Source organism: Typopeltis vanoorti, chromosome 16, assembly GCF_054136105.1.
Source record: "Typopeltis vanoorti isolate ZY-2024b chromosome 16, IOZ_Tvanoo_1.0, whole genome shotgun sequence".
NCBI lineage: Eukaryota > Metazoa > Arthropoda > Arachnida > Uropygi > Thelyphonidae > Typopeltis > Typopeltis vanoorti.
The window spans coordinates 47,001,344-47,013,507 of record NC_143564.1 but is presented as its reverse complement, the minus strand read 5'-3'; the positions used below and the strand labels follow the sequence as shown (position 1 = coordinate 47,013,507).

Below are 12,164 nucleotides of genomic sequence, written 5' to 3'. Positions count from 1 at the left end.
CTTTTGAATCCCACTTTGGGCACTGATGTTTGTGAAGTCCTTGGATGAGAAATTCATTACCCAATATGGGACCTGAAATGGCTTGAAACAGTTTCATATTTGGTCTCTAGAGCAGTTTGTGGGATATTTAACTCTTTCCTCACCCACAGTATGACAGGTTTATAATCTATCATGGTAGGGATTCACATTAAAAACAAAAAGTCCTATCTCCATATCCAGGGTATACATCTGAAAAGATGTACCTTGGATACTCTTTACCCATCTGCAGTACTAGAAAATATAACCTGTACATCACCTTCAAACTACACATCAAACTAGTAGCCATGCCTATAACTTGGCCTACTTAAGACAGGTGAGAAAATCTGCTAAATTTAACTAAAAGAATAAAAGAAAAAGAAATATGTATGCTACTGTCAATATCACAAAGGACTGGCAGGCGTGATTTGGATACCGCTTCATGCAGGATTAGATTAGATTAGATTAGATTTGTCACAAGTTGGAGAGGCAGTTGCAATGAAATGCTCTCCCATTTATCAAAAATTGGGAGACAATCATTTAAGACCAACCCTAAGCCAATAACTGCATTTGCAGGCACCAGATTATGACTTGTTTGTTACAATATTTAAATTATTTACAACAGTAATTGTTAATGCTTATATATTGTGTCAAATTCATGTCTTTTAAGTAGTACAAGCTAAGGCAACTCCCATGCTGAAGTTTACGTTCTGATAAGTTCTCTGAAAAATTTTTGAATCTGGCTAAAAATAAAAATGGACTATATATAATATTCTTTATATAAATAATATGTTATAAAGTTTTATGATAAAAAATCAGTCAATCTGCTTTCAGAGGTGAACACTCAACTTAAATATACAAGTATTATTTAAGAAAAAGGAAAGAGCTTGAGAACAAGAACTAAGCTGTGAAGTCTTAGTGGAAACTCTGAAGAAAAGATTGATTCATTCAGCGAGGAGGCATGTGGTGAGTTTGTTTGCAAGAAGAGATCAGAACTCCATGGTGAACATATGAAGTGAAACAGGCAATTCTGGAAGAGAAGAAAGTATATTAAAAGTTCCGATATACAGGTTATACGAATAAGTTAGTCAGTAGATGCCCTAAGAGAATACAGAAAAAATATAAGAAAACTGAATGATAGCTAAACAATAGTCATGAGAAATCTTTGGGAAGAATAGAAAGTAAATATCATCACTAAGGCATCAAAATGTTCTGGTGGCTGTGGAAAGGCTTAAAGGAATCCGAAATGATAAAGATAATATGAAAACTGAGGATAATGATATTCTGGATTGCTGAATTAGTTACTTTGAAAGACTGCAAAAGCAAACAAACAATGACAACACACTGAAAGAAAATTCCAGAGGAATGCAATTAGGAGTTCCTATCAATACTTGAGGTAGAAAAGAAATCAGATACTTAATATACTAAAAAGCAGTTGTGTTACATGATATTCAACTAGACATGTTTGAATATGGTGTTACAAAAGTTTTATAATTGTTGCACCTCATAATTCAGATGGCACTGTCTGATGATCAAATTCTGGATGATTGGACTAGAACGTCGTAGTGCCGAATTTATAGAAATGAAAATAAAAGTACATGTGAGAATTGTTAATCCTGTTGAATGTTATAATCAAGATTTATGCAAATATACTTAAGAGGTTAGAAAAAAGTAGAACAGATACTTAGTGAAGAGCAAGTTGGGTTTAAGCAAATAGGGGTTGTCAGGATCAGATTTTCATTTTAAGACAGATTATTGATATCAAAATTGGAGATGTTAATGTCAGCTCTTTGCTTTATGCGGATGATGTTATACTTCTAAATAAATCTGCTACAAGTCTGCAAGATTCTCTGACTAAATTGAATAGCTGTTGTAATAGATATGGTATGAAGGTCAGCAATAAAAAGACAAAGACAATGAAAATAGGCAGAATCATTGAAAATGTCAACTGTGTTGTGAATGGAGAACCTGTGGAACAAGTAAAACATTTCAGCTACTTAGGCACAATTTTTACTGAAGATGGTAAACTAAATATAGAAATAGACAACAGAATCAGCAAAGCTGGTATCGTGGGAAGTCAATTGAATAAATTCATATGGAATAAGAAAGAAATTAGTCGGAACACTAAATTAGCTGTATACAAGACTGTGTTCAAACCAATTTTAACTTATGGATCTGAGAGCTGGGTCAGAAGTAAAACACTTGACCAAAGACTAGAGACCGCAGATATGAGAGTCCTGAGAAAGATTAGAGGCGTGAACAGATGGCATCAATGGCAATATCATGTTAAAAATGAGGATATTAGGAAAGAACTTGACATTGTTAGCATCCAGGAATGCGTTAGCAGAGCTAATCTCAGATGGTATGGTCACTTAAATAGAATGGGAGAGGAAAGATTAGCAAAACAAGTGTTCTCTGCCAGGTTGGCAGGAAAACGACCCAGAGGAAGACCAAGATATAGGTGGATTGATACGGTACAAAGTGCCTTAGACGATAGAAATATAAGATCTGATAATGTTGGAGTCTTGACAAGTAACAGACTGATTTGGAGGAAAATTGTAGATAGGAAGTTAGTAATGATGTAATTTTTTCATGTAGTACTGTCATATCCTGTACACCCCTTGAGGGTACATGACAGGAATTTGATGATGATGATGATGACAGATTATTGAACAAAATATAGAAATATAACAAGGATCATCATAAAATTCCTGATATATACCATCAAGGGGTGTTCACAGGCTATTATAACAGAACTATATGATTAAGTTTGCATTATTATTAATCTCCTATCCACAATTTTCCTCCGAAGTAGTCTGTTACTTATAAGCACCGTAATGGAAGTTTTTTTTCTCTTGGTTAGACTATAATAAATTTAGTTTAATCCTTTATCCAAGTGTAAGCAAACAATCTTTGCACCTGAAATATCTTCAGGACTGAGGCAACTAAGCTCTCATCACTTGTCTTAGTATCTCCCATAATGCAAAGCACATCTCTTTGCGGACATGTATAATGCTCTGCATTAAGGGAAGGGGCCACTACCCAGAACGGTTTCGACCTTTATTGAGGTCTCATCAGTGGGAGCCAGACCCAGAGGTGGTGATACTAAGGTGGAAGTAATGTAGAGATCATATTTACCTATACGAGTTTCTAAAAGGTGTCTCACCTTATTATTAAATTACTCTAATTTAGAGAGAAAGATGTTGGAAGTTTTTTCCCCACTTGGTTAGACTACAATAAATTTAGTTTAATCCTTCATCCAAGTGTAAGCAAACAAAGTTTGTGCCTGAAGCATCTTCAGGACTGAGGCAACTCGTGGTAAAGGTAAACCAAGCTCTCATCACTTGTCTTAGTATCTCCTATAATGCAAAGCACATCTCCTTCAGAAAGATATCAGAAAAGAACTTGAAATTGTTAGCATTCAAGAATGTATAAGCAGAACTAATCTGAAATGATATGGACACTTAAATAGAATGGGTGAGGAAAGGTTAGCAAAACAGACATTTGGTGCCAAGATGGCATGATGAAAGAGACCCAGAAGGAAGACCAAGGTCTAGGTGGGTTGATTCAGTCAAAAGTGCCTTAGAAGCATGAAATATCAGATATGACAATATTAGAGTGTAATAAATTTAGTTTAATCCTTTATCCAAGTGTAAGCAAATAAAGTTTGCACCTGAAGTATCTTCAGGACTGAGGCAACTCGTGGTAAAGGTGGACTAAGCTCTCATCACTTGTCTTAGTATCTCTCATAATGCAAAGCACATCTCCTTGCAGACATGTATAATCTATGCATTAAGGGTTTCCTCAGTCCTGAAGATATTTCAGTCACAAAGTTTGTTTGCTTGCACTTGGATAAAGGATTAAACTAAATTTATTATAGTCTAACCAAGTGGGAAAAAATTTCCAACATCTTTCTCTGTAATCCAGAGTAATTTAATAATAAGGTGATACACCTTTTGGCAACTCATATAGGTAAATATGACCTCTCCATTAATTCCACCTTAGCATCACTACCTTTGGGTCTGGCTCCCACTGACGAGACCTCAGTAAAGGTCGAAACCGGTCTGGGTAGTGGCCCTTCTCTTAATGCATAGCATTATCCATGTCTGCAAGGAGATGTGCTTTGCACATCTCTATGCAGTATGCTAAGATACTAAGCATACTGCATGGGAGATACTAAGACAAGTGATGAGAGCTTAGTCCACCTTTACCACGAGTTGCCTCAGTCCTGAAGATATTTCAGGCACAAACTTTGTTTGCTTACACTTGGATAAAGGATTAAACTAAATTTATTACACTCTAATATTGTCATATCTGACATTTCATGCTTCTAAGGCACTTTTGACTGAATCAACCCACCTAGACCTTGGTCTTCCTCTAGGTTTCTTTCATGCCATCTTGGCACCAAATGTCTGTTTTGCTAACCTTTCCTCACCCATTCTATTTAAGTGTCCATATCATTTCAGATTAGCTCTGCTAACAATTTCAAGTTCCTTTCTAATATCTTCATATTTAATGGGATTCTGCCATTTATACCATCATACTCTAAATTTTCTCAGAACCCTCATATATGTGGTCTTTGATCAAGTGCTTTATTTCTTACCCAAATCTCAGATCCATAACTTAAAACTGGTTTGAACAGTGTTGTGTATGATACTAGTTTGGTGTTTTGGTTAATTTCTTTCTTATTCCATGTAAATTTATTCAGCTGGTTACCCATCATACCACCTTTACTTAATCTGTTGTCAATTTCCAGATTTATGAAGGGGAGGGGCTGAAAGTTGATATTTAAAGCAGCTGATATAACCACAATACAGAAGATATCTTAAAACAATTTAACCTACATATTTAATAAAATTGTAATAATTTGTTCTTTTTCTTTTAGGATATATATCAAGTCATGTCAGAGGTTTTAAAGAAATTCGAAGACAGAGAGGTGCGGGACATCATCAATATTTTTGGGCTGCAAGAAAAGTCCCCAACTGAGATTCACCAAACTTTGTGTGAGGCTTTAGAGGGCTGTGTCCCAGCATATCCAACAGTTATAAATAGGCAGCCAAGTTTAAAACTGGGCATCCTGAGACAACAGATGTCCTTTGCAAAACATTGCAAAGACTCTGGGGATATCCAAGGAATGAGTTGGGGTCGTTATCCACCAACATCTGGACATTTGGAAGCTCTCAGCGAAATGGGTCCCAAAATGTTTGAATGCTGACCAAACGAGAGAACATGTGCTGTCATCTCAAGGGATTTTGGGTCATTTTGAGAAATTAGGTGCAAATTTCTTGGCTCGTATTGTGACTGTTTATGAAACATTGCTTCACCGCTATGATCTAGAGACCAAACCACAGTCAATAGAGTGGAGATGCAAAGGTTCTCAACTGCCAAAGAAGTACCAAAACCAAAAATCAGTAGAGAAAATTCTTGCCATTTTCATTTGGGATATGATAGTGTAATCCTTACCAAGTACCTGAAAAAAGGTGAAACTGTTACAGCAGCAGTTTAATTTTATTCAGCAGCTCTGAAGGAATTGGCGATACTGAAGGAGAAATGGCATGGGAAACTGAGCAGAGGCATGTTGCTTTTGCAGGATGCAACTGTTCACACTGCTCATGAAACCTAACAGACAGTATACAACTTGGGCTTTCAGTGTATGTCTCACCTGCCCTATTTCCCAGACCTGTTCCCATTTGACTCTTTCCTTTTTCCAAATTTAAAGAAACACTTGAAAGGAACAAAATTTACCACAGATGATGAAGTCATATCTGCTACTGAGGACTGGTTTGTACAAGGGAACAACTTTTTCTCAGAAGATGATTGTGTTGGGTCGTCCTACCTAGCTAACTGTTCCATTTATGTTGGTTATTTATTTTTATCTTTACCTCTTTAATTTCCATTATACTTGGTTAGTTGTTGATTGATGCTCATCTGAATATAAAGAAATTTATATTATACTGCGTCACCCTATATTCAGATTAGTCTAAGTGAAATAGAGGAATCGACCTTCAACTACATTTATATAATCTTCTTTTACAGGCCAAGGTTACTAATATCATATAAGGCTTCTGCAAGGTTCGAATAAATTTTATGAGCTGTGCAATGAAGAAAAATCAGGCAAACAGCAAATTGAATTCAATAAAATAAACATTTAATACAGGATTATAAAACATGCACATTTAAGCATAATTTTCTAAGCAAGATAATCTAATTGAACAACATTCAAAATATCTCTGAGACACTAGTTGCCACTCGGTTTGGTTTAAAGATTAAAGTTAAAATTTACAGATCTTATTCTTCAATGCTTAAATACTATTATCACAACTTGTCTCTATTCAATGAGATAATTCAATTCTTTTATACATCAACTTAGTTCAAATACTCATAATAAACATAATACATTAGGCATCAAACATTCAGCTGTCAATTCTATATTCTTCCGAATAATTGAAAATGGTTCACACAGTTCAATGTTCCAGAATTTTACAGTAATTATTCTTAAAGTAGAATTCTCTAATTCACTCTTAGTCAACAAACACTTAATTTAATTATGAGGCAGTTATCATTTCAAGGGGGAAACACTTTAAAGCTCCATACTTCGGCTATTTTTAGTAGAACGCCACAGTTAATGTTAAGATGTATCAGGCAGAGCTAACTTTTATTTCTCCATGCTGAAATATAAAAAGGGCTGCTCTTACTGGGTTACGCCTTTTAATATAAAAAGGACTGCTCTTACTGGGTTACACCTTTTATACATTGGATTCACTATAGGCACACTTAAAACTGTAGTTAACTATTACTTTGAAGTAACATTATTCAAAAGAAATCTTCGCTATAATAACTGAATTTATAGACACAGAGTTCTACACATCTTGATGCATTCATTTTTAGTAATCTACTAATTCCTTATTTTCTTCTATGCATTAAATTCAGCTTTGCACTATTCTTCCTCAAAACATTTGGAATTCATCGTAATATTAGAATTCTGTAGAAATATTCCAAATTGCATATTAATTCCCAGCCCTTTCTTAATCGATTTACGACATTTCCAAATCCCCTTACTGCCACCAGTTACTTCACTCCTTCGTGTCCTGAACGCTTCTTCCCTTTACTTTCATTTTCCAATCAAATATGCTTATTCTTTCCCCCCCAAAATCCGGTTCTAATCAGTTCAGCTTGCATCCTACTGGCCTCTCTCCATATACATAGCCGTTCACGTTCTAAGCACGCGCTAACTAAAAACAACCAAGTTCTCTGACTGTAACCAATCAAATCACATCAGCAGAATTCCACACATTTACATTCTCTTTCAGAAATAACAAATAAAAAAAATAATCCATTGTTCACATAAAATACATTTAAATATGATAAATACAAATTCTTATAATATATATGCACAGCTTCTTATAATATTAACACAGGAATAAATAAAATACATTTAATGACATTTTAACACAGAGTCCTTTCATTACTACATATCCCAAAATTATATAATTAAACAATAATAAACAAACTCAAAGTAATTATATGAATAATAATTTATAAGCAAGAGACTAACAACAAATGATATTTACAAGTCTTGCTTAAGTTATGGCAGATTATGTTAAATGTGAATGAAGTATTATAATTCCGAAATATCTTCATTCACAATTTAACAATTACAAATGATGCAGCAGCATCATTTGCAGTCTTCAAGTTTACAAGTGTATAACACTTCATGGGAGAATATGTAGAGTAATGTGTAAGTTACATGGTTCTACCTCAATTCCTTCATGGTGATTATCGCTTTTCAGCACACCATTGTAACTTGCAATCTTCGCTGAAAACTGTGCCTAAATAATCTGAAGTATTTCACTTGTTCTATAGGCTCTCCATTCAGAATTCAGTTAATGTGTTTCAGTGTTTTTGCCTCTTTTCATAGTTTTGGTCTTTTTATTACTGATTTTCATGCAAAATTTGTTAGAGCTGTTATTCAATTTAGTTAGAGAATCCTGAAGATTGCATTAGATGTGTTTAGGAGTACATCATCATCTGCATGAAGCAAAGAGCTAAATTTGACATTTCCCATTCTAATATCAGACAAAATGCCATTTTCTTTCATAATGTGATCCATATAGATGATGAATAAGAGTGGAAATAAAGTGCATCTTTGTCTTACCCCTGATTTTACATCAAACCATCTTCCTGTATTTCCTTCATTTCTGACTGCTGACTTACAACTTATATACTAGGGTTATTTGAAAAGTTTAGTAAATTTCCAGATTTAGATGGCAACACAATTCGTCCATTCATACCGGTGTCAGCACGTATCATCTTTTTCATGACCCTTGGCAAAATTTTAGCCACGTGTGATGTGTAGGTCTTGTTTGGCGAACATTTAAAATGACCATGTTCTCATTTTTCCTAAAAATGAAAAAAAAAAAAAAACGAGTTTCGTGCAGTGATAAAACACTTTTATTTGATGAAGTGGACGGCTTTGCAGATCAAAGCCGAGTTAGATGCAGTTCATGGGGACTCTGCACTAGTATTAAAGACTATTTATTTTTGGATAAATGAGTTTAAACATGGTCATAAGTCCATCGAAGATGAAGTGCGCTTTGGAGACACCTGACTGAGGTCACTACAAAGGAAATGATTGACAAAATCATGGTATCATTATGGAAGATCGCTGAGTGAAAGTACGTGAGATTGTAGGTATCTCAACTGAACGGGTTTATAATATTTTTTATGAAAATTTGCACGTGAAAAAGCTGTGTGCGCGATGGGTACTGTGATTGTTGAATATCAATCAAAAACGCATGCGAAAAGACATTTCAATGCAGTGTTTGGCTATTAATCGCAATATGCAGGATTTTTTGCGTTGCTTTGTGATTGTGGATGAAACTTTGATCCACCACTACACACCTGAGTCCAAGCAGCAGTCAGAACAGTGGACAATGCTTGGTGAAAGAGCACCAAAAAATAGCAAAGACCGTTTTGTCAGCTGGGAAGGTGATGGCCACTGTTTTTCGGGATTCCCAAAGAATTATCATAATAGACTATTTGGAAAATGGTAAGACAATAACAGGAGGCTATTATGTGTCATTGTTGGATCGTTTAAAAGAAGAACTGAATTAAAAACGGCCAAGATTGGCACACAAAAAAAGTGCTTTTTCGTCAAGACAATGCAGCATCCCACACATCAGCCATTGCAATGGCCAAATTGCATGAATTGATGTTCAAATTGGTTCCACATCCACTTTATTCTCTGGACTTGGCCCTGTGTGACTACTTCTTGTTCCCAAACTTAAAAATGTGGCTTGGTTGAAAAATATTTTCTTCGAACAAGGATGTCATCAGATCTGTCAATGACTATTTTGCACAATTTGACAAATCCTACTTTTTATATGTGATGAAAAAATTGGAAACTCGCTGGACCAAATGTGTAGACCTCAATGGAGACTATGTTGATAAATAAATGTGATTTTTTCCAAAAAAAAAAATGTGTTTAACTTATTTTTTTACCAAAGTTTTCAAGCAATCCTCATATAGACTATGTATTGCCTTGTATATGTTCCATTTATCCCATGTAACTGTAGTGTTTTGAAAAGCTTTTCCCTGGCCACATTTGTGTATGCATCTTCCAGATCTCCAAAACTTAAATACATGTCCTTGTAATACTCCCATGATTGCCCAACCATTTGTCATGTTTTTAAAGTGAAAATCTGATTTTGACAACCTCTGTTTGATCTGAATCCAGCCTGTTCTTGTCCCAGTTTCTCTTCCACAATTTTTCTCAGCCTCTTTTCCAGTGTGCTTGCATAAATCTTACCTAGAACACTTAGTAGAGAAATTTCTTTGTAATTATCACATTCAGCTTTATTTCTTTTTTTTTTCCCTAGAGGGGTATTGTGAGAGCTTTACTCCAATCATCATGAATTTGACCTTCTGACCAAGCCTCTGAATTTTACAGTGCAGAGTCACTGTAAAACTTACCTACTTCTGTATTTTTTCATTTCTGGTTCAGTATCATTCTACTACAGCTGCCTTTACACATTTTAATTTTTTGATGGCCTTTTCTACCTGAAGTATTGTTATTGATATGGTGTCTTTCTAAATAAAGTCAGTACAAGCATTCAGGATTCTTTGCCTAGATTGAATAACTGCTGTAACAAGTTTGGTGTGATAATTAGTGGTAAAAAGCAAACAAACCAACATGAAAGTAAGAGAGGCATAGGCACCTTTAGTCTCAGTGTAAAACCTACAGAACATTGCATATAAATTTATGCAGTTGAATAAATTCATATGTAATTTATATGGAATACGAGAGAAATTGTGAAAACACCAAACATATGCAAGACTGTGTTCAAACCAATTGTAATTTATGTATCTGATAGTTGGTTTAAAAATAAAGCATTTGATCAAAGAATAAAGAATATAGGTAATGAGAATTTGTGCAGAATATGGGAGTGACTAGAATGGTATCAATAGCACCAACAATTTGAATACAAAAATATTCAAAATACAAAAATTGGAATGAACATGGTTAGAATTCAAGTGTGTTTATACAATATTGAATTCTTACCATTCTTAGATTATTTCTTTGATCAGAGCTAATCTACATAGAATGGGTGCTTGATGAAGTGATGGTAGGATGATCCAGAAGCAGACCAAGATCCAGGTATTTTTGATTTTTGTAAGTAGAAGTGAATATTTGTATTGTAGATTTTTGTAAGTGGAAGTGCTCTAGAATATCTAAATATATGATCTTGACAGTATTGGAGTCCTGACAAATAGCAGATTAATTTGAAGGAAAATTATTGATAGGATAGGAAGTTTATTATATAATCATCATTATGTAGTACTCTCACATCTATCCTGAACAGTCACTGTTGGTATATATCAGGAGTTTGATGATAAATTGTTTGGGATAGAGTTTATGCAGGTTAGCTTTGAACACATATTAATGAAGGAAACTGCATGTAGTTTGATGTACTTAATTTATTTCTTGTGTGAATTGTTAGCATTCCTATTAATGTTGCTTGAATTAATTTTAGAATGTTTTGTTTTTTAAAATAAACTTTGAATCAATTTTGTTTCCTTTATAGGCTCTTGTAGAAACTATAGTTTCTAGTGATTCCTTTGTATGTGTTAGAGCAACTGTATTACTAGGGGAACTATTACATTTGGTAAGCTTATATGGATGAATTCTTAATTTCTGTAAGTTTTCATAAATATTAAACTTGCTTAGTATTCATTGTGTTGTGACCTTGTTGAATAGACAGATCTGCTTAAGTTAGTTATATTAAATGTTTAGTAAAACCATAATATTTCATACAAGTGTTTTTTGAATTATTTAACAGTGAGATGGTTTGCTTGCAGCTCAGTATAATTGATAATATTTTTTATTGTTATCAATTTTTGATATGTACACTCGAGGTGTACTAGATTTGTTGGATCTCCAAATCAGATCTTACATTTTGGTCTGTGAGTGTGTATGAATATGCCGTGTCAATCTATCAACAGTTTGACCTTTCCTCCCAGTCTTTTTTACTGCCATCCATGAAAAAAATCCTCTTGCTGACCTTTTTTGCTCTTCCATTTTGTTGAGGTGGTAATCACAGTATTTCTGGTATTAGATTATCTCTATCCATACATTCTTGAATGCTAATATGTCAAATTCCTTTCTAATATTCTTTCCAGAAAGGTATCACATACCATTCTAATGAAGGTCTGAGAAAAATTACAGAAATATTTTCATCTTGTTAGAAAGGTATCATATACCTTTCTAATGAGATGAAGCTATTTCTGGCGTGTAATTTTTATTAGACCTTCATATTTGTGATCTGTAGTTTTTGAGCAACTGTTTTTATATCAAACCTCTAACTCTCATATCATAAACAAAACTTGATTTAAAATACTCTCTTGTGTTCTGCTGTTTTAATTGCTTGGCTTATTTCTTTTGAATTTGATCACAGAGAGAAATTTGACTACCATAATAACTTTTGTCATGCTGTTATATATTTCCTTATTTAATTTGCTCTTAACTGAAAATTGTGTCAATATAACTGAAATATTTTACTTATTCTGTAGATCTGCTATTGAGAATTCAGTTGATGCTCATACTTGTTTTAGACTTTGTCTTTTTCTTATTGACTTTCATAACCAATTTA

The 12,164-nt window shown here is 34.1% G+C and overlaps 1 protein-coding gene across 2 annotated transcripts in view; it reads left to right on the top strand.

Annotated features, from left to right (window-relative positions):
• The window catches only part of rictor (rapamycin-insensitive companion of Tor), a 955,009-nt gene that overhangs the window by 282,841 nt on the left and 660,004 nt on the right, over window positions 1–12,164 (top strand). For both annotated transcript variants that reach the window (XM_090406113.1, XM_090406114.1), the window contains exon 12: window positions 11,100–11,180. In XM_090406113.1, the coding sequence (XP_090262239.1) occupies window positions 11,100–11,180 (81 nt within the window). The remainder of the gene's footprint in view (window positions 1–11,099; window positions 11,181–12,164) is intronic.